At 44.7% G+C, this 23,232-nt stretch overlaps 1 protein-coding gene across 3 annotated transcripts in view; it reads left to right on the top strand.

Annotated features, from left to right (window-relative positions):
* The window catches only part of LOC147105619 (copine-8), a 474,554-nt gene that overhangs the window by 375,283 nt on the left and 76,039 nt on the right, over nt 1-23,232 (top strand). For all 3 annotated transcript variants that reach the window (XM_086010162.1, XM_086010161.1, XM_086010163.1), the window contains one exon: nt 15,316-15,362. In XM_086010162.1, coding sequence (XP_085866288.1) covers nt 15,316-15,362 — 47 coding nt within the window. The remainder of the gene's footprint in view (nt 1-15,315; nt 15,363-23,232) is intronic.

Raw genomic sequence — 23,232 nt, 5'->3', positions numbered from 1 at the left:
GATTTCATGGGGGTGAAATTGGGCTCTGTAGACCCCATTGTTTAGGCACTGCTCGGCCTCTTAATGCTTGAAAATTGGGTCTGAGGTGCCGAGGTGGGTGGTAGGGGTGTAGTGAATTGAGCAGTGGATGAGGCTGTTGGCGCAGTTGGCAGGATATGCCATTTGAAGATGAATTCACTCACCTTGACAACTCGTGTCAGATCGTTCAACTTCTTCCTGCACTGCATCCATGTTCTTGGAACGACATTCCTGGCATTGACCTATGCCGCTACTTGTTCCTGCCCCCCTGTGCTACAGGACGTCTCTCCTTTCCACCTCTTCTACCAAAACCTCTAGTGCATTGTCAGAAAACCTTGGTGCTCGCTCTCTTGCAAGTTTAGCCATTGCTCAAAGTATCACAGTCCAGAGTGACTTTTGAACAAACTCCCATCACTTCTTGCAGTCACAGTGCACCTCCCCTTTTAGAGGTGCAGGCTGCCTTTAAGTAGTGCTAGCTACTCACGATATCAGGCCCCCTGCTGATGCGTGCAGCCAATGAACAGGGTGGGGAGCACTGGCTGCACGCACCAATTATTTAAAAGAGCAGGTAGTACTAATTTAACGTGCTGCCTGCAACGCACTAAACGAGCGTGAGTAAATCGTGCACCGCAATCCCTGCGCTCGTTTTCAGGTCTTATCCAAGTTCTCCCCCCATATGTCTGTGGTAGATTCAAAGAAATCTTCGTACTAGTCTTCACAATCGGCACAGTGGACAGAGACTGGATTCCCAATCCAGAGTGCCTGGCCTTCAGCAAGCATATTTCACTAGTTTTTGGCCAGTTCATTGATGGCAGATTGTGTAGCAGCTGTGAATTCTCTGAGGACAAGATCTGTATTTGCCGAACCAGTCCCATTCCACAGAAGTACACTCACTGGGGGAGAAATTCATAATAACCCCGTTTGGGGCACTGACTTTTAAAAGTTGAAAAACTTAGCGCCAGGCACTAATGTCGTTCAACTTTTTAAAAATGTGGTTTTGCGCTCCACTTCCTTCCTGGAGTGCAGCAGGCGGGGTGGTAGGTGTGCAGCGCTGTACAATGGGTGGTGCAGCGCTGCTGCGTTGGAAGGCTCCTTCCCTCTCTTATTAAAGGGAAGGGTCATCGCTGCAGGCTCTGCAAGGGGAAACCTTACCTGGTCCCCGATGGCAGCCGCGATCCGGCCCGATCAGCCCGATGCACTGCAGCAGAGTGCCGGGCTGATCGATTGCTGGAGAAGAAAACTGAAAAAAAACCAGAAACATTATTTCAGATTTTTTATTACTTACCTTGGCCGCCTCCCGATGAACGCCTCCTGCAGCTGTCGGTGTTTTTTCCCAGCAACACTGCAGGGGGGTGGAACCGAAGTTCGGGTCCGGGGGTAATGCACACGGCGATGATGTCACGATCTCCAGGCAAAGGAGATCGGAGCACAATGCCGTACCACCACTGCACACCTCCCGCTGAATATCGCGGGAGTCGATCTTCTCACCGCGCCCAGTCGGTAAGTGATTACCACCCCGTTACCGTCCCCCCATGTCTGTAAATAATGGAAAGTAAGTCCATAGTCCACTTCTTCACAATCACCTGCCTGAAGGAGACCGGTTAAGGGAACCGAAACTTAGGGGGATAATAATAAACGTTCTACTTCTGCTTGAAGAAAATGAAAAAAGTTATTTTAGAAAATATTGAAACTAAATTTCATTATTGAAGCCGTCAGCCCTTGGAATGAAACTGCATTGGAGAATAAAGAAATAAGTGGTGTTGTACTTCGATCAGTGTATGTAGGAAGCTATTACTAACATCATGCTAATGATTAATCTCTAATCTAATGCTTTATGTCTCTTATAATAGTATATAGAGGATACTAAGATTAAAACTACTGACCGGCAATTTCCTCCAGATAACTCAATGATGTCTGTTATATAATAATACTAGCTGGAGTGCCCGGCGGTGCCGAAGCTTTTTCGAGGGCATGTTGTTGTTGAAAGAGAGAGAGAGAGAGCGCGGCTGGGGGGGAAGAGAGAGAGCGACTGGGGGGAAGAGAGAGCGCGACTGGGGGGGAGGGGGGAATGGGGAGGGGAGGAATGGGGAGGAGGGAAAGGGGGAGGAAGGAGGGGAGGAGGGGGGGAGAGAGGGAGGGGGGAGCCAGCAGACCCTCTCCCCTCTGCCGGCGATGGCTCCGCTGAGCTCCGTGCCGCCCCACGCACTGACATGCCGAGCGCAGCACCCCGGTCAGCCCGAGCCCCGCCCTCCTGAGGCGGCTTGAGATGCATTTATATATATAGCACTTTAATCACAGTGAATTAATGGGGCCGGTTTTCATGTGCCTACTGTTCTGACGGTATGGATCTGGGGTGTGGCCGACTTTCGGGAGGGGGATGGGAGGCACACAGGGACTGGCAGCAGACCGGAGTATTTCTGTGGGTCCGGGAGGAGCAGGAGTGCTTCTCTTCATCACACAAACATTTTGGCCGTTTTTTGGAACGGCTCATGCAGCAGTCCCATTGGGCTACGAAAATCGCATTGCGGGTCCGGCATAGGAGCTGGCCAAACTCCTGCCCTCCTAGAGCAGCGAGCTTCCTCCGAGCGCCTGTTCAGTGTTCATAGTTCGCCGGTTGCTTGCGAACATGGCCTGACCACCAAGCTGGTTTAGGCTTCTTGCTGCTGTGATTGGTGGGGGGGGACTGGCCACACACCTGATTACCGCAGCAATCCAAAGTCGGCCCCTGTTATCTGTGATTGTCCAGATCTTGCATGAGTACTGCTTGTATCATTTGTGTATAGGAAAAATATGTAATGATAATTTTAAATATAGGGGGTGATTCCCTGATTGGACACTGCCGGTGAGTAGTGGTTCTTGCAGGAAGCGCTGACTGAAATATCACACACCCACAGAGCCTGAAACTCGAGGGCTGCCACCTGCGATTTCCCATCTAGTGCTGCCTGCGAACACCAATCCTTGGCTTGATCGGGAAATCAGCCCAATAAAATTACTTTTGCTCTGCTGTTGATTTGCTTTTTAGTGAGCTTTAGAGATGCTTTAATACATTGTGCTTTGATACAGATTATGCAAGCTCTCTTTTAACTTTCATTAGTGAATTGCCAAAAATCATGAAAACATTCTTAGATGCTGATGAATTTGTTGAGTAATTCCAGCAGTTTGTCTTAATGGAGTAGATTTTGCATGCATCTGTTCCATTCCTTCACATCTGGCACAGATGAAAGAGCACTGGAAAATTGGACATCATGACCTTGGGCATGTTTTGCAGCCAGTTCCTTCCTCGTGTGATTTTCCTGGCCAGCTGGTTTTTGAGTGCTAGAGTGCTCATGTAAACTTTCATCTTGAGTTCACCCAGGACACATCTTCACATAATGCGAATGCATTTCAAGAATTCAGGGGCGTACCTGATTCACAGACCCAATTTTCTGCCCACTCCATCTTCATGAATAAATGTGCCAGTAAATTGTGCACTCATCCGAATTCCCAAATGTGTAAAAGCTCTGCCCTGGGGGCATTAAAGGCAAAAGCTTAACCATTTCTACTAATGCCTCCTTAAAGCCCCAGGATGCAGGTAAAAATATTGAAATACATACCGACTACAATTTCCCAGCTGAGCCACTACCAAGCCGTGGCTCAGTAGTCCCACTGATCTGTGGGAGAACAGACTTTAGGACATCCGTGATGCAACGGAAGCCCTTATACATTTGGTTCGAATTATCTTTCTCAGATCCAAAGTGGATGAACTCACACTTCCCCACATTAAACTCCATCGGCCACAGTTTTGTCCACACTCAGTCTGTCTATGTCCCTTTGTAACTTCCTGCTCCCATCTACACAATTTACTGTGCCTCCTAACTTAGTGTCATCTGCAAACTTGGATAGAGAACTCCCTATTCCTTCATCCGTTATTAATATATCTGGAGAAAAGCTGAGGTCCTAGTACAGATCCCTGGGGAACGCCACTTGTCACATTCTGCCAATGAACCCTTTGGGGGAAAAATTCAGTATCACCCCCTTTGGGGCGCCATTATCGGCCATGCGCAAAGTTTAGCGCCTGGTGCTAATTATCGCCTCCGATGGCAAACTTGGCGTTTATTGCCCCTGGAGGTGATTGGAGCGCTAAATCAGGTGCTTCACACCTGTCTTAAGGTGCAAAGTCCGAAGAGCGAGGCGCTACCTCAGAGCGCTGGCGAAGCAAGGAAGTGCATATCAAAATGAACCTGCAAAGTGCTGCTCAGTACCCAAAACTCCTTCACACAGCGTTGAATCTCTCCAGAAGTCTCTCTCTCTCTCTCTCTCTCTCTCTCAGAATGTGTGGTGCACAAATGTCACCAACAAAAAAAGGCAGGAAGCGGTCGCCTTTAAATAGCGCTCCCCCAGTCCCTTTCTGACTGCAAAACGCTCCCCTCAACCTGTCGTTGCTAGCGGCAGGCGGTAAGGCAGGGGGCGCCACTCAATATCCGGTCCGGGGCGCTACCATGGCGTTGCGCACTCGACTGACATCATGATCTGCCAGCGCAAGAGATCGTGACGGCAGTGTTTAGCGCGGCCGCAAAATGTCTAGTTAATTTCGCGAGCGGCACAAACATCGCCACGCCTGGGCGCTAGTTGCTTTGCGTCCCATTAGTGCCCTCTTAAGGTGCTAACGGGAGGCGCAAACAACTGAATTTTTCCCCCTTTATCTCTACTCTCTGTACCCTGCCTCCCAACCAATTACCAACCCATTTCACAAGGTTACCTCCAAGTCCTATTTTTGCTAATAAGCTCTTGTGCCGAACCTTATCAAATGCCTTCTAGAAGTACGTATAGACAACTCCATAGATACTTCCCTATCCACTGTGCTTGTGACCTCTTCAAAAAAAATTCACCTAGATTAGTCAGACATGACCAACCCTTCACAAATCCATGCTGACTCTCTTTGATCAACTGGTACTTTTCCAAATACTCAGTCACTCTGTCTCTGATAATAGATTCCAGTAATTTCCCTACAATTGATGTTCAATTGACACGTCTGTAGTTATCTGACTTCTCTTTCCCTCCTTTCTTAAATGATGGCGTGACACTTGCAATTTTCCAATCTAAAGGCACAATTCCTGAATCTAGAGAGCTTTGGAAAATGATGATGAATGCATTTGCAATTTCCTCACCTATTTATTTTAACACCCGAGGGTAGAGACCATCGGGTCCTGGAGATTTGTCTATCTTAAGTCCCATTATTTTCTCTTACCTTTTTTTTCCACTTATATTAAATACACTGTTCATCCCCATTACCTATTTTTAGGTTTCCTTGTACAATTGATATTTTGTCCTTGTCCTCCACTGTGAAAATGTATACAAAGTACTCATTTAACAAGTTTGCCATTTTCTTATTATCCATTATAGTCACACCTGCATCTGTCCTTAATGGAACTGTATTCCTCATTACCACTCTCATCCTCTTATTCAGAAAACCTTTTGCTGTTAGCTTTGATATCTGTTGCAAGTTTTGTATGATATTCCTTTTGTGCCTTTTATTAATTGCCTTATTGCCGGCGATCGTTCCTTTGGTGCTGATCGGTGGCCTCCTGCCATTGCGTTCCTGTCTGCTAGCCAGCTGCCGCTTCCCACCAGTTTTGGGTGGGCAACTGACCAGGGCAATGCAGATGAGGTCTGGGAGTTTAAATAGGCTGGGCCTCATGCTGCTGAGCTCGGGGGGCTTGATGCTCATCTTGCCCGCACCCCCCCCCCCCCACCCCCACCTGATTCCTGCTCCTGGTTCAAATCGGTATTCAAGGATTAGTCGAACAGCAGAGGCTGTGCAGAGCGCGATGCTGGGTGGTAGGTTAGGTTGCAGAGAGATTGTGCTTTTTATTGTTAGACAACCCACCAGAGTGGGCTAGTGTACGCATGTTCTTTATTTTTGTAATAGCACGTGAACAGAAGTCATACTGAGCGCCAAGAGTCTCTCATCATACTCTGTGTTCTGTGTGTTTTGCCTACTGTGAAATAAAGCAGGTTCCGAATCGAACCGAATGTTGTCTCGCCTATTGTAAACTTGGTCTGCCTTTTGAGTGATTGAAGCATTACAGGTGCATAAGACATGAAGAAGTTGTCCAAGACACAAGGGAGTTTCATTGTTACACACCCGAGTCCTACTAACGTGTTAGTAGATAGAGGGTTCAGTGGGAGTCAACCCCTGTAAGAAGCAGGTGATCAGACCGATTAAGGGAGCCCACTAAATCAGAGTAGATATCTGCAGCAAATCTAAATTCGTAGTACTCATCAGGCACTCGATAATACAAGGCAGCAGTGCCTGAATTACTGCAGCACTACAAGCACCATGGATCGCATTATTTGACCCTACATTTTAAACTGCTATCTCTTTGATAGTGTAAAACTTCTTTTTCCCATTGTTGTGCTCTGAAAGATTAGCCATATCTGCACCAGATCAAATGGGCAGAGTCTAAAGCTGGTTAAAGGAACAATTTAGGACAGATAGCAGGAAATACTTTGTGTATGAAGTTGTCAACACCTGGAATGATATTCTGGGCAGGATAGTGGAGCCAGAAGTCTCACGTGGATTCAGTGTAAAGTTGACATAAAGGGGCTGCAAAGTTTTAAGTTGTAAGTTGTTTTTTTTCTGGATGGATTAGCTAAAATTTCTCAAATGGCATACCTCATTTTTATACATCCTGTGATCTATCTACACTCAAACTGAACAGCAACACTGCTGGCAATGCAAATTTAAGGCTTAACTGGTCAAACAAATCAGAACAGTTCCTGGAATCCCTGCTTTCTCCACTTTACTGTCACGTGTATCATTCTATCCCCCACTTCCAAAACAAAAGTATAATCTGAGTAAATTTAACAATTCTATAGCTCAAATATTCCCAAAACAAATAATGGAATTTAAAAAAAAATCTACAGTATTTTATTGACTTTTGGAGTAGAATATTCAACAGAAACAACCTGTCTTTGAATATGTTGATTTTTGAAGTGTGCAGTTGGGATTTAGCACTGCTTGGGATACTTCAGAGGAGTCATTATTGGAATTGAAAGATAAAAAGCTTTTAAGGTTTTGTGAAAAATATTGACGCTGCTTGAACTTTGAAATTGCTGCAGTTTGAAAGTTCATGGTGGTTGTGCCACTGGCATATTTGCCCCCTGGACCACATCAGAGAAGACGGGATAAAATATGAGGTTCCACCTACACTTTTCAGTTTATTGAAAAAGGAATGCGATTGAACATCTTTCACATATCATGATTTAAAAATGGATTTGATTCTCTGACATTATCTGCTGTTTTGTTCCTTCTTCTATTATGACCAATGAGCCAATCCCACTAACTCTTGTGGGATTTAGGCTATGTATATGACATTTTCATGCTTGCTAACTTTAAGGAACTCGGGCATAATGCTAAAATCCCGTACGGTTTTAGCACAAGCAGGCCAATAACCACAGAACAACGGATGGCAATAACTAAGCAAATACAAGTTTCTGAACATTAAAAAATCTTTTTTCTCTTGTAACAATACAGGGCTATGGAGAGCGAGTAAGGCAATGGGATTATTCTTGGATTGCTCTAGTGAAGAACTAGCATAGACAAATTGGGCATGAAACTGGTCAACAGCAGTAGTGCATAACGGGCCAGTGGCGAATCGGAAGCCCGTTAGATACCTCGCCCGATTTTCTTTTTCATTGAAGCCAATCGGGCTGCTGATTCACGATCAGCTTATTTAACGTTACTGATGCAGACCAATTTCATTGTCCATTGGGCCAAAAGACCTGTGCTGGTTTTAGGATTTTTTATTGTTTTCCATGGGAATTGAACAGGCAGTTTGACCCTGATTATTTTCAAATGTTTTATGCAATTGTTTTTTTCCAAATTTTATCCCACTTTCAGGTCCACTTGGATTTCATGGCCTGGATTTTTCACTTTTATACAATCTCTGTCAGCGAGTCTACCTGGGTGGGGTGCAGAGAATGGCTGCAGCAGCTCCCTGGAGACGTGCTGCAACATAGCATGGCCGGTGTCCTCTGTGAATACCTGAAAAATGTTTTTAAAAGATACCAATTGGCCTACAATCAATTGCATAGGCTTTCCAGATTTTTACAGTTTAAATACCCCCCAGCCCAGTGTTGCTATTGCACAAGTAATAGAAAATACATTGGATAATGTACTTTTGTTATTTACTTACCATTACAATATGCCTGTCTTTGCATGAATTGATGTATTGTACATTTCATGTCAGTTCTGATGGAAAATTTTGGAAGCGGCGGGGGGAGGGGATTTTGCCACCCCAGTTTGCTCAAGTTACACCAACGAGTAGTTGTCACACTAGCAGAAAATCTGGGCTCATGGCTATAAATTCTAAAATGCCTTTAGCTTAGTATATTAAATAATTTCACTGTGTAACACTTTCAGGCATGTTTCATACCCATTAAATACAAGGGATAGATTTGCACACTCGTATTACTTCAAAGTGGGTTTTTTAAACTGAAGAGGCACTGCAAGAAACAAGGATCTAGATTTTGTGGTTCCAACTTTTATAGTACGTGTGATAGATAGTCTGCTGGATTCCCTTTTAATAATTGTTCAAAGAGATATGACATTTTCCCCTCAGGACAACTTAAACAGCAGTTTTTTTTATCAATCTAAAATGTCAAATGGTTTGAAATTATTATAGAAAGTTGCAGTCTTTAAACCTATGATGAACGTTTCAGTATTGGTCATTAAACTGAGCAGTTGGTAAAAGATTGAAGTGTTACTCTTGGTGCTTGCTGCCAAACATAACCATTTCACAGTAAAGTCCAGGGGTTCAAAGCTAGTGACATTTTGCATAAATATCAATTATAATCTCAGAAAATAGCAATTAAGTGGTTGTTAGTTATTGCAAGTGCAATTTAAGCACAGCTTCTTAATATTTTCAGTGTTTTTTTCTATTATTGAACTATTTCACAAAGGTCTTCAATAATATTGTACTTCAAAATGTCAACTATATACCAGATTTTTTCATTTTATTAGTTCATAGAAGTAGGGTAGAGGATCCTTACATATCAAGTGCTTCCTCAACTAAATTAATGATACAGTTCATTGTAGGGATCAGTCTTGTGTAATGAGCTGGGCTTTTACGTTTTTCAGCTTTATTGCATTATAGACACCTCACAGTGTCGAATATTGACTAATAAATAGTGAAAATAATGTGCTTGATTTTTTTTAAGCAGTTTCATGCTGCCTAAGCGATGTGACAACTTCAAATCTGAAGGTAAATTCTCCACATTGGGGCCTTGCTCATTGAAGCACTGATCAGAGAATCACATGGGCATAGTCACAAGATCATGAAGCAATTACAGAGGAGGAAGGCTATTCAACTCTACTTGATTCATCAATCCAGAGAGAGCCTAACACCACTCCATTGTAGCAATCAACTGATTCCATTTTTTTTTACTGCTACTCTATCTGGATGTTTATTCCACAGATTGATCGTTCTTTGTCTGAAGACGAATTTCCTGTTATCAGCCCTAAAACGATCTTTTACTGGTTTGAACCCATCTAGTTCTACTCCCACAGTTTAATTTAAACTAATATTCTGGGTTAACTTCTTCTATAATCTTATGGGGGGAAAATTTGGTTGCTTCGCGCCTCCCATTAACGCCCCAAGGGGGTGGCAACGGGGCGCAAAGCACCTAGCGCCCAGGTGCGGCGCGGCTAACATCCCGCGAAATTCAGCAGGAGTTTAGCGGCGCCGGTAGCGTCCCGCGACCCTGCGCCTCTGGCGATGATGTCATCGCCATGCGCAGTGTCCCGCTCGCACCCGACCGCAATCTTCGCTCGCGCCCCCCTGACCTACCGCCGGATGCTATGTCCGACAGGGTCAGGGTGCCTTGTTTGCGGCTGGGGTGGCGCAAATTAAAAGGCAGGTGCCGGGTGGCCATTTTTTTTGGGCCGCCTGCCAGCACCTGCCCCCTCTCGCTGCCTCCTGCAGGGTGCCAGCCGTGATCTGGCAGCCTTGCACTCCTCTTGAGTGCTGGGCTCTTTTGCCGGCACCCCACTCCCTGGTGGTCCAACAGGGCCCCGTGCGTGCTGCGCTGGGCCCCTCCCCTTTAATGAGGGGAGGGAGGCCTGTAGTACCGTGATATTCAATGGGAGCGTCCCAAGAAGGAGGGGGAGCACTTCCAGTAGTGCCCCGCCTCCTGCTTGGGGCACTACCATTCAATTTTGGGCGCAGGGGCGCTAACTTTTTTGGGGCGCTACCCAATCTTTCCCCCTATATACTTTAAGATCAAAGGTCAGTGAAGACCAAGGATTTTCAATGTGAAAAATCACATCCATTCACTGGTATACAAAATATTTAACATAAATTCTGTAAGATAAGGTTCCACTTAAGATCGATCAAAATTTTAGTCAATGCTCATTTAACATAACATTTCCAGCTCTCCTTATACAATAAGGTGAAAATCAATTCATCATGCGAAAAGTATCTTAAATGCTGTAACTCAAATAACACTTCTGTTTAGTTAATATTAACAAAACCAAATGATAAATATTTTATTTTGGCTGAAACTATTGGAGATGGAATCTATCAAAAAGTTTGTAATTGCCAAACAATACAGTCCTCCTGTATTTTCTTTCTGGCATAAATTACTCTTCATAATTTAATTTGATGAAGGAGAAGAATGTTAGCTTATGAAGGAGTGCAGGGAAGACCCACAAAGTGTAATCAACACTTGGAATAAATTTCTGGGAAGTGTTGTGGATGCAAAAACCTTAGGATTACTAAAAAGCCATTTGGATGGGGTACTGTAGCTTTTTCTAGCTGGATAGATGAGCTAAGATGGGCAGAATGGCCTTCCTCATCTCCATTCCCACCTCTACTTTTCCTTTTGCGCTTAAAAACAGGGCGGTAGCAGGCACAAATTAGAGCATGCAATGGAGGCACCAGGTTCCTGCCCGTTCTGATCTTCAGGTCAACCTTGATCCAGGCGGCCAGAGCTCTCACCCAGAAACAGGCAGGAGCCACCTGACTATATGCTAATGGGGGTCACATAACACAGTTAGAGCTCTTAATGCAATTTTTGCCCCTGCCTGCTTACTGCTATTTCCTCCTCTTGCCCACCAAAAATGGGCGGTACAAGTTAAGAGGAAACCATTTTTAGCATCCATTAAAGGAATCCTCAGCTGCACTCGGGAAGCTGGATGCAGGTTTGGCACAAATTTTTACTGCAGTTGCTTGTGGATTTTGAGCCTTAAAGGCTTCCATATTTAATATCTTTGCTGCTGTAAGCACTATAAAAATGTTGCCTTCTACCCTAAGCTGGTGCTTCCTTTCACTTCCCAATGCCTCTAACCTTCCACTTTAAGGTGCTGTTGCAGGCCGAGCTGCCTATTAGGGAGCACATTTGGCACTGGAAGTTTACCAACCACATTTTAATGAGGACTCCGAAACAAAATGCTTTGGGTCATAGTATCAGGAGTAGGCCATTCCATCTTTCGAGCCTATTCCACCATTTTATTAGATCATGGCTGATCTGTATCTAATGCCATTTACCTGCATTTTCTCCATATCCCTTTATACCCTTACCTAATAAAAGCCTATCAGTCTCGGTCTTGAAAATTTCAATTGACCCAGCATCTACAGACTTTTGCGAGAGAGTTCCAGATGTCCACTATCCTTCATGTGGAAAAAAATGCTTCTTGATTTCACTACTAATTGGCCTAGCTCTATTTATATGATTTCCCCGCTGACTCTTCTGGGCAGGCACTGCGCACGTGCCTGTAAACCTCCTTTGTTGAGCTGGTTGTCAGGATGGCTCCCATCTGTACTTTTTCCTTGCATTTCCTGCTAAAGAGGCAACATGTGCAAATGTTATGCTACCATTGGTCAATAGAAATATATGATGGGGTTCTGTTATAAATGGGATTCACATAACACACACTGGAGTGAAGTCCAAACATTCAAAGACCGAATGGATGAGCTACAGAATTTGTTCATCCCAGTTTGGCATAAAAATAAAACAAAAAAGGTGACTCAACCGTGGCTAACAAGGGAAATTAGGGATAGCATAAGATCCAAGGAGAGGACATATAAATTGGCCAGAAAAAGCAATAATCCTGAGGATTGGGAGCAGTTTAGGATTCAACAAAGGAGGACAAAGGGATTAATTAAGAAAGGGAAAATAGAATATGAGAGTAAGCTAGCAGGGAACATAAAAACTGACTGTAAAAGCTTTTATAGATATGTGAAGAGAAAAAGATTGGTGAAGTCAAGCGTAGGTCCCTTGCAGTCAGAATCAGGGGAATTTATAATGGGGAACAAAGAAATGGCAGACCAATTAAATACATACTTTGGTTCTGTCTTCACAAAGGAGGACACAAATAACCTCCCAGAGATGTCGGGGAACATAGGGTCTGATGAAAGGGTGGAACGGAAAGAAATCAGTATTTGTAGGGAAATGGTGTTAGGAAAATTGATGGGACTGAAGGCCGATAAATCCCCAGGGCCTGATAATCTACATCCCAGGGTACTTAAGGAAGTGGCCCTAGAAATAGTAGATGCATTGCTGGTCATCTTCCAGAACTCGATAGACTCTGGAATGGTACCCATGGATTGGCGGGTAGCTAATGTTACCCCACTATTCAAAAAAGGTGGTAGAGAAAAGGCGGGGAATTATAGACCGGTAAGCTTGACATCGGTAGTGGGGAAAATGCTAGAGTCGATTATAAAAGATGTAATAGCAGAGCACTTGGAAAGCAGTGACTGGATCGGACAAAGTCAACATGGATTTACAAAAGGTAAATCGTGCTTGACTAATCTACTGGAATTTTTTGAGGATGTAACTGGTAAAATAGATAAGGGAGAACCAGTGGATGTGGTGTATTTGGACTTTCAGAAGGCTTTCGATAAGGTCCCACATAAGAGATTAGCGTGCAAAATTAAGGCACATGGGATTGGGGGCAAGGTATTGACTTGGATAGAGAACTGGTTGGCGGACAGAAAGCAAAGAGTTGGAATAAACGGGTCATTTTCTGAGTGGCAGGCAGTGACTAGTGGGGTACCGCAAGGATCGGTCCTCGGACCCCAGCTGTTCACAATATATAGTAATGACCTGGACGAGGGAATTGGATGTAATATCTCCAAATTTGCATACGACACAAAGCTGGGTGGGAGGGTAAGCTGTGAGGAGGATGTTGTGAAACTCCAGTACGATTTGGACAGGTTGGGTGATTGGGCAGAAACATGGCAAATTCACTATAATATGGATAAATGTGAGGTTATCCACTTTGGTGGCAAAAACAGGAAGGCAGATTATTATTTGAATGGCAATAGATTGGGAGAAGGGGAAGTGCAAAGAGACCTGGGTGTTCTTGTGCACCAGTCGCTGAAGGTAAGCATGCAGGTGCAGCAGGCGGTTAAGAAGGCAAATGGTATGTTGGCCTTCGTAGCAAGAGGGTTCGAGTACAGGAACAAGGATGTCTTGCTACAGTTGTACAGGGCCTTGGTGAGACCGCACCTTGAGTATTGTGTGCAGTTTTGGTCGCCTTACCAGAGGAAGGATGTTCTTGCCATGGAAGGAGTGCAGCGAAGATTCACCAGGCTGATACCTGGGATGGCAGGAATGACGTATGAGGAGAGATTGTGTCGATTGGGCTTATATTCACTGGAGTTTAGAAGATTGAAAGGGGATCTCATCGAAACCTATAAAATTCTGTCAGGCCTGGACAGACTAGATGCAGGAAGGATGTTTCTGATGGCCGGGGAGTCCAGAACCAGGGGTCACAGTCTAAGGATAAGGGGTAAGCCATTTAGGACTGAAATGAGGAGGAATTTCTTCACCCAGAGAGTGGTGAACCTGTGGAATTCTCTGCCACAGAGGGCGGTGGAGGCCAGTTCATTAAATATATTCAAGAAAGAGTTGGATATATTTCTTAAGGCTAAAGTGATCAAGGGATATGGGGAGAAGGCAGGGACAGGGTACTGAATTTGGATGATCAGCCATGATCTCATTGAATGGCGGAGCAGGCTCGAAGGGCCGAATGGCCTACTCCTGCTCCTATCTTCTATGTTTCTGAATGAGTAATTTAGGTTTAAACCCCGAATACCTTGGAACATTGGGATTTAAAAACCTTTCATTTTGAGCTGCACTCTACCCCATAGGAAATGGATACTTGACTCAAGAGAATTGCTTAACTGTTGTCATACTTCTCTACTTCTAAAAGAATGAAGTCATCCTCACTTCTCAGTACATAATATATACGTGATTACATAATATATTGATTTCAGTATGTTATTTCACAAATGATTTATAGGAATTAGAACCTGTTGTAATTTACATGCAATTCTGTAACTTATAGAAATGTTTTTAATAAAAATAATGCTTGACAACAATCATGCAACTGATCAGCAAACAAACCTATCCAGACATACAGGACAATATTAGAACTGTTTCTTTGCAAATCCACAATTTTCTAGATCCCTATTGAAATAAATTCCCAGAAAAAATCAGAAGTGTCTTTACTGGAATAAAAATGAATGCCCTGATATTACGCCATCAATAGACCAGGCACCAAATGAAGATATGGGTATACTGTTCGAGCATATGTTGAAAGTACAGGCACATTGTGTGGCAGCAGTTGTGAAGCAGAACAGATTGCTATACATATAAGCAGATTCAGAAGAAAGTAGAGTAGGGAGCCACACAAAAACTCTACAAAACAATGGTCCGGCAATGGTTCAATTCTTGGGCTAGATTTTTAATCGGGCCTCCTGTCAGGCGTTATTTGGGCCATCTGCTTTTAGCACCAACCCAACTATTAGCATTTGACCTGACAGTAAGCTTCATTTCCATAGTGTGCACAAACTCCTGGCCCATAACGAGCTTGATATTGGGAGCTCACGAGAGGGGGCTGTGGTACAGTATATTTACAAAGTGAATTGGTGCTACCGAGTGACAAAGTTTTGTGCTCCATTCTATTTAATAATTACAATACTGAAATCCATGCAGCTTTGTTATGATCAACTTTGTCTTTAAATGATTTTATTTTTCTTTACATTTTTTTTCATTCTTACATAAACTGCACAATTTGAACAAACAATTTTAATTCCTATTATAAATTCCTGTGCCCACATTTGCAATGGACTCTGCCAATGTAAACTTGTCACACTGTAATTACAGCTGCTGCCAGTGGTGGTGCTGCACCAGTTTCTATTATAAATGTGGACATAGGAATTTATAATGCAGAAGGTTGCTAGGACATGCACAAAGATGTAAGACTTTTAATATATTATACATTAAACACTGTTTGCTTTTGTCTTTTAGGACACAAATCAATTTCACAGTGGCCATTGATTTTACTGCATCAAATGGTAAGTAGAATGATTCTACATATTCAAATTGAACTATTTTTCAGAATCAGTTAATTATCAAACATTTGTACAAAGCTTCAATAATCAGAAATGTCATTTGTCTTTGTTATCTATCACAAAGGACTATTGCTCATAACATTCATTGACAACAATTTATATAATTAGCATAGTATGATACTAATAAACACGCATTGTTTAATTTCTAATATTTCATAAAATTAGATGAGCCGTTTGGTATCGAGTTTGTTTTGTGCTTTTGCTGTCAGCTACCAGAAAAGACAACTTTCCAACATGCCAACCAATGGGGTAATGAGATTTGTCAGTTTGAAGCCAGCAAATGTTTGAAATATTCCAAATTGGAATAACTACATAAGAGCCTACCATCCTGAGTACAAATGATCACCTAATAGATAGCACTTTTTAAAAAACTGTGGTGGAGGAAAGATGTAATGAGGAACTTAGGAAAAAAAAAGGTTTCAGACAATAACTGGAAGAAATTCTTGTAGACTTTTGTAATTTGGGCTGGTCGCCGATCTGGGGAAGGTGCGGGGGGGTCCAATCTCCATTCCTGGGGTGGTCCGATCTTTGATCCCAGGAGGTCTGATTGCAGGAGCGGGTTTTTGGCTTGGTGTGGGGGGGTGGGTGCACGGGGTGGGTGGCAGGGTCCGATGACGGGCAGGGAAGCAGGTAAGCTTCGGGGACAGGGACTCAATAAAATTAACGTATGTAAAATAATAGTAATGAAGAAAATAATGGCACTAAAGAGTGACAAATCCCCAGGACCAGATGGTTTCCATCCCAGGGTATTAAAGGAAGTTGGTGAGCACATTGCAGATGCTCTAACTTTAATCTTCCAAAGTTCTCTCGATTCAGGAGCCGTTCCTTTACATTGGCAAATTGTGCACATCACTCCGCCATTTAAGAATGGCAAGAGAGGGAAACCAGAGAATTATAGACCAGTTAGCCTAACATCTGTTGTCGGGAAATTACTAGAGTCTCTAATTAAGGATAGGGTGACTGAACAGCTTGAAAATTTTCAGTTGATGAGAGAGAGCCAGCATGGATTTGTGAAAGGTGGGTCATGTCTGACAAACTTGATTGAATTTTTTGAAGAGGTGACTAAAGTAGTAGACAGGGGAATGTCGATGGATGTTATTTATATGGACTTCCAGAAGGCATTTGATAAAGTCCCACATAAGAGGCTATTAACAACTAAGGTAGAAACCCACGGAATTGAGGGCAAACTATTGACCTGGTTAGGAAATTGGCTGAGCGGCTGGAGACAGAGGGCTCGAATTTCCCTGGGCCATGGAGGCGTGTGGGGTGTTAAAATTGCAGAATCGGGGGGCACGAACCCTTCCCGCCCCCAACCCACCTCGATGCCCGTTTCCCAGGAGGCGGGTACCCGACCTGTGCTGGGAGCCGCTTCCCCGAGGCGGGAAGGGGATTGGTGCCAATTAACTGCCTGTTAACAGGTAGTTAACAGGCAGTTTTTGGCCTAATCCCTATTTTTATCCCTGAAGTGTGGGCTTCCTGACGGCTCCAAACCACGCCAAGTTAGCGAGGCGGACCGTCGGCTGAAGGGCTTGGAGGGTTCGAGATGTCCGGTGTTCAGGTGAGTGATGGGTGCATGAGTGCAGAGGTAAGTGTGTTTGGTGTGTGTAAAGTGTTTAAATACGTTTTACTTACCTTTACTTACTAATGCAGGCTTCCTTCCTTCAGGTCTCGGGAGTCCCTCATCTCACCGGCACAGAAAGCAGAATGGCCGCGAGCTGTCAAAAGTTGCAGCCTCTGCTTTGTGTTCTGGAGAGATCTCTAAATCAGCCTGAGAGGAAGGAATTAACTTAGAGTACAAATTGTCAGTGTTTGACAGCTGCAAAGAGCTGTCAAACGTTGATATTTCATCTGTCAAAAGCTCTTGACAGATGAAATGGCACTCTGTGACGTCACCTGTTGCCGGGTGGCCCTTAATTGGCCTGCTGAGCCCGCTGGGCGGGCTCAACAAGGTCAATCAAGGGAAAATCGAGTGGGTTGGCCACAACTCGATGGAGGCGGGACTACAACCCCAAAAGTAGGAGTCTCGCTTCCTACTCGCCTGCATTGATAAAATCCAGCCCACAGAGTACGGATAATGGGTAGGTACTCTGATTGGCAAGATGTGACTAGTGGTGTCTCTCAGGGATCTGTTTTGGGGCCTGAACTATTCACAGTATTTATTAATGACTTAGATGATGGCATGGAAAGTCATATATCCAAATTTGGCGATGATACAAAGATAGGCGGCATTGTAGGCAGTATAGATGAAAGCATAAATTAAAAGGGATATTAACAGATTAAGTGAATGGGCAAAACTTTGGCAAATGGATTTCAATGTAAGCAAATGTGAGGTCATCCACTTTGGACCTAAAAAGGATAGAACAGGGTACTTTCTAAATGGTGAAAAGCTAAAAACAGTGGAGGTCCAAAGAGACAGGGGAGGGGGTGGTGGTGGTGGTCCAGGTACACAGATCATTAAAATGTCATGAACAGGTACAGAAAATAATCAAAAAGCCTAATGGAGTGCTGGCCATTATATCTAGAGGACTAGAATACAAGGGGGTAGAAGTTATGCTGCAGCTGTACAAAACCCTGGCTAGATCACACTGGGAGTACTGAGAGAGTTCTGGGCACCACACCTTAGGAAGGATATGTTGGCCTTGGAGGGAGTGCAGCGTAGGTTTACCAGAATGATACCCAGACTTCAAGAGTTAAGTTACGAGGAGAGATTACACAAATTAGGGTTGTATTCCCTAGAATTTAGAAGGTTAAGGGGTGATCTGATCAAAGTTTTCAAGATATTAAGGAGAACAGATAGGGTAGATAGAGAGAAGCTATTTCCGCTGGTTGGGGAGTCTAGGACTAGGGGGCATAGTCTAAAAACTAGAGCCAGACCTTTCAGGAGTGAAATTAGGAAACACTTCTACACACAAAGGGTGGTAGAAGTTTGGAACTCTCTTCCGCAAATGGCAATTGATGCTCGATCAATTGTTAATTTTAAATCTGAGATTGACAGCTTTTTGTTAACCAAAGGTATTAAGGGATATGGGTCAAAGGTCGCAGTTATAGTCACCTCCCTCCAAGGCCCGGGAAACCCGAACAACCAGGGTTAAACCTGGAAGACAGGTTAAATATGAGGCACGCAACCTCATTATAATGTTTAATGGCCAACCCGCCTTCCAGCAGTAAATTTTGCAAATAGGGACAGCAGAATCATCAACAGCTGCCAGAAAAATGGGGGCAGGGGTTATAGTCTGAAATTGTTGAACTCAATGTTGACTCCAGAAGGCTGTAAAGTGCCTAATCGAAAGATGAGGTGCTGAATGAAATCAGTATTTCAAGGGAAATGGTGTTAGGGAAATTGACAGGATTGAAGGCCGATAAATCCCCAGGGCCTGATAATCTACATCCTAGTGTACTTAAGGAAGCGGCCCTAGAAATTGTAGATGCATTGCTGGTCATCTTCCAAAAGTCTATAGACTCTGGAACAGTTCCCATGGATTGGAGGGTAGCTAATGTAACCCCACTATTTAAAAAAGGTGGTAGAGAGAAAACGGGGAATTATAGACCGGTAAGCCTGACATCGGTAGTGGGGAAAATGCTAGAGTCCATCATAAAAGATGTAATAGAGCACTTGGAAAACAGCGACAGGATCGGACAAAGTCAACATGGATTTACAAAAGGTAAATCATGCTTGACTAATCTGCTGGAATTTTTTGAGGATGTGACTGGTAGAATAGATAAGGAAGAACCAGTGGATGTGGTGGATTTGGACTTTCAGAAGGCTTTCGATAAGGTCCCGCATAAGAGATTAGCATGCAAAGTTAAAGCACATGGGATTGGGGGTAAGGTACTGACTTGGATGGAGAACTAGTTGGCAGACAGGAAGCAAAGTGTTGGAATAAGCAGGTCTTTTTCCGAGTGGCAGGCAGTGACTAGTGAGGTACCGCAGGGATCGGTCCTAGGACCCCATCTATTCACAATATATATTCATGATCTAGACGAGGGAACTAGATGTAACATCTCCAAGTTTGCAGATGACACAAAGCTGGGTGGGCGTGTGTGCTGTGAGGAGGATGCAGAGAAACTCCAGTATGATTTGGACAGGTTGGTTGATTGGGCAGATGTATGGCAGGTGCAGTATAATGTGGATAAATGCGAGGTTATCCACTTTGGTGGCAAAAACAGGAAGGCAGATTATTATCTGAATGGCAATAGATTGGGAGAAGGGGAAGTGCAACGAGACCTGGGTGTCCTAGTGCACCAGTCGCTGAAGGTAAGCATGCAGATGCAGCAGGCGGTTAAGGAGGCAAATGGTATGTTGGCCTTCATAGCGAGAGGGTTCGAGTACAGGAGCAAGGATGTCTTGCTGCAGTTGTACAGGGCCTTGGTGAGACCACACCTTGAGTATTGTGTGCAGTTTTGGTCGCCTTATCTGAGGAAGGATGTTCTTGCCATGGAGGGAGTGCAGCGAAGATTCACCAGACTGATACCTGAGATGGCAGGAATGACGTATGAAGAGAGATTAGGCTTATATTCGCTAGAGTTTAGAAGAATGAGAGGGGATCTCATTGAAACTTATAACATTCTAACAGGACTAGACAGACTAGATGCAGGAAGGATGTTCCCGATGGCGGGAGAGTCCAGAACCAGGGGTCACAGTCATTTTGGACTGAGATGAGGAGGAATTTCTTCACCCAAAGAGTGGTGAACCTGTGGAATTCTCTGCCACAGAAGGCAGTGAGGCCAATTCATTAAATATATTCAAGAAGGAGTTAGATATATTTCTTAAGGCTAAAGGGATCATGAGATATGGGGAGAAAGCAGGAACAGGGTACTGAATTTGGATGATCAGCCATGATCTCATTAAATGGCGGAGCAGGCTCGAGGGGCCAAATGACATACTCCTGCTCCTACGCCTTAGGTTCTTATGTTCTGAGTTTCCTTGACATGTCAGAACAGCAGTGTTTCAGGATGCTCAGGTTGTGACGTCAGATGGTAGACATCTGCAGCCTGCTAGAAGAAAACCTGCTGCCTGCTGGACCTGGTGGCCACGCGTTACCAGTGGCTGTCAAAGTCACCACCGCCCTCAAGCCCTCAACGTTTTAGCATCCAGATCCTTCTAGGGCTCTGCCAGAGACAGATCCAGGATCTCCCAATCGGCAGCCCACAAATGCATAAGAGAGGTGACTGATGGGTTGTTTGCCAGGGCTGGCAATTATGTTAACTTCGCCTGCGATGACACCAGTCAGAAGGAGTGGGCCACTTGGGTTTGTGTCTCTGGCTGGCTTCCCACTGGTGCAAAGCGTCATCAACTGCACACACGTGGCAATTCGAGCACCCCCAAATCAACCAGGAGTGTTCGTTAACTGCAAGTACTTCCACTCCAGCAATGCGCAGCTGGTGTGCAACCACAAAAAGATATTTCTGCAGGTGTGCACAAGATTCCTGGGGAGCTGCCATGATACTTTCATCCTGCCGCAGTCCAAGCTCCCTGACGTCTTTGGACCTGGAAGCGGGTGCTAGGGAACACTTCAAACTTGGCTGATGACACCGGTTAGAAACCCAAACAATGAAGCCAACAGTGCTAAAATGAATGCCATATGACTGCCAGATGTGTGATCAAACAAGCCATCAGCATGCTGAAGATGCGCTTCAGGTGCGTAGACAGATCTGGAGGTGCCCTTCAGTACACACCAACCAGCATGTCCAGATTTACATGTACTTCTTGCAATTTAGTATACTGTATTCTCTGCTCACGATGCGGTCTCCTCTATATTGGGGAGACCAAACGCAGATTGGGTGACTGCTTTGCGGAACACCTCCATTCAGTCCGTAAGGGTGATCCAGTCGCTTGTCACTTTAATTCTCCGTTCCTCTCCCACTCTGACCTTTCTGTCCTTGGCCTCTTACACTGTTCCAATGAAGCTCAACGTAAGCTCAAGGAACAGCACCTCATCTTTTGATTAGGCACTTTACAGCCTTCTGGAGTCAACATTGAGTTCAACAATTTCAGACTATAATCCCTGCCCCCATTTTTCAGGCAGCTGTTGATGATTCTGCTATCCCTATTTGCAAAATGTAACCACTCCTGCCTCCTACCCTAGCACAGACTGTTCCTTCAATTCCTTCCTCCCCTCCCCTCCCCCCCTTTCCCAGTCTCTGCACCTGCTTAATATCTGTTACATCTCCAACCTTTTCCAGTTCTGATGAAGGGTCACAGATCTGAAACGTTAACTCTGTTTCTCTCTCCACGGATGCTGCCTGGCCTGCTGAGTGCTTCCAGCATTTTCTATTGTTATTTCAGATTTCCAGCATCCGTAGTATTTTGTTATTATCTCCACAATGGTCGTCGTGTGCTGCGCTCCGCACAACATTGCGCAGCAGCGAGGTTTGGACCTGCAGGAGAAACAAAGCGCAGAGATCAGACCTTCTTCGGACAATTTCAAGGAGGAAAAAGATGAGGAAGACAAGGCGGATGAAGGTGATGAGGGCAATGCAGCACCAGCTGTTCACATTGCTGCTCAGGATGCCAGGGATGCGTTTGTTAATGCAAGGTTCACTTAGGTTGCACCAGTGCACCGATGTTAGAAGCAGATGCAATGACCACTCTTCCCGCCAACCTCCCCCACAGCCCCCCCACCATGCCAGTGATATAAAGCAGTTCTGCAAACAACCAACCACCCCTTGCACATTCCCTTTCCCCATCAATTCATGTCTTCCCACTCATCAGACAAGTTAAAAGGCGACTTGCCACCCAGCAACCAAGAATGGGCAAGACGGGAAAGTGTGGCAAAAGAATAAAATTTGTTTGATTGAACTAAAGAACAGAAACTTAACAACAAAGATTTTCTCACACATGCTGAGCGCACTGGATACAGCAAAGGCTATGGGTCGCGACAACATCCTGGCTGTCGTGCTGAAGACTTATGCTCCAGAACTAGCCGCACCTCTAGCCAAGCTATTCATGTACAGCTACAACACTGGCATCTATTTGACAATGTGGAAAACTGCCCAGGTATGTCCTGTCCACAAAAAGCAGGACAAATCTAATCTGGCCAATTACCGCCCCATCAGTCTACTCTCAATCATCAGCAAAGCGATGGAAGGTATCATCAACAGTGCTATCAAGCAGCACTTACTCACCAATAACCTGCTCACTGAGGCCCAGTTTGCGTTCCGCCAAAACCACTCGGCTCCCAACCTCATTACAGCCTTGGTCCAAACATGGACAAAGGAGCTGAATTCCAGAGGTGAGGTGAGAGTGACTGCCCTTGACATCAAGGCAGCATTTGACTGAGTGTGGCATCAAGGAGCCCTAGTAAAACTGAAGTCAATGGGAATCCAGGGGAAAACTCTCCACTGGCTGGAGTCATACTTAGCACAAAGGAAGATGGTTGTGGTGGTTGGAGGTCAATCATCACAGCCCCAGCACATCGCTGCACGAATTCCTCAGGGCAGTGTCCTAGGCCCAACCATCTTCAGCTGCTTCATCAATGACCTTCCCTCCAACATAAGGTCAGAAATGGGGATGTTCGCTGATGGCTGCACAGTGTTCAGCGCCATTCACAACTCCTCAGATAATGAAGCAGTCCATGCCCGCATGCAATAGGACTTGGACGATGTTCAGGCTTGGGCTGATAAGTGGCAGGTAACATTTGCGCCACACAAGTGCCAGGCAATGACTATCTCTAACAAGCGAGAGTCTAACCACCGCCCCATGACATTCAGCGGCATTACCATCGCCGAATCTCCCACCATCAACATCCTGGGGGTCACCATTGACCAGAAACTTAACTGGACCAGCCACATAAATACTGTGGCAACAAGAGCA

Source organism: Somniosus microcephalus, chromosome 17, assembly GCF_052327205.1.
Source record: "Somniosus microcephalus isolate GS21.2 chromosome 17, FLI_Smic_1.0, whole genome shotgun sequence".
Lineage (NCBI taxonomy): Eukaryota > Metazoa > Chordata > Chondrichthyes > Squaliformes > Somniosidae > Somniosus > Somniosus microcephalus.
Note: the sequence above shows the minus strand (reverse complement) of the source record. Positions and strands in the feature narration are given on the sequence as shown.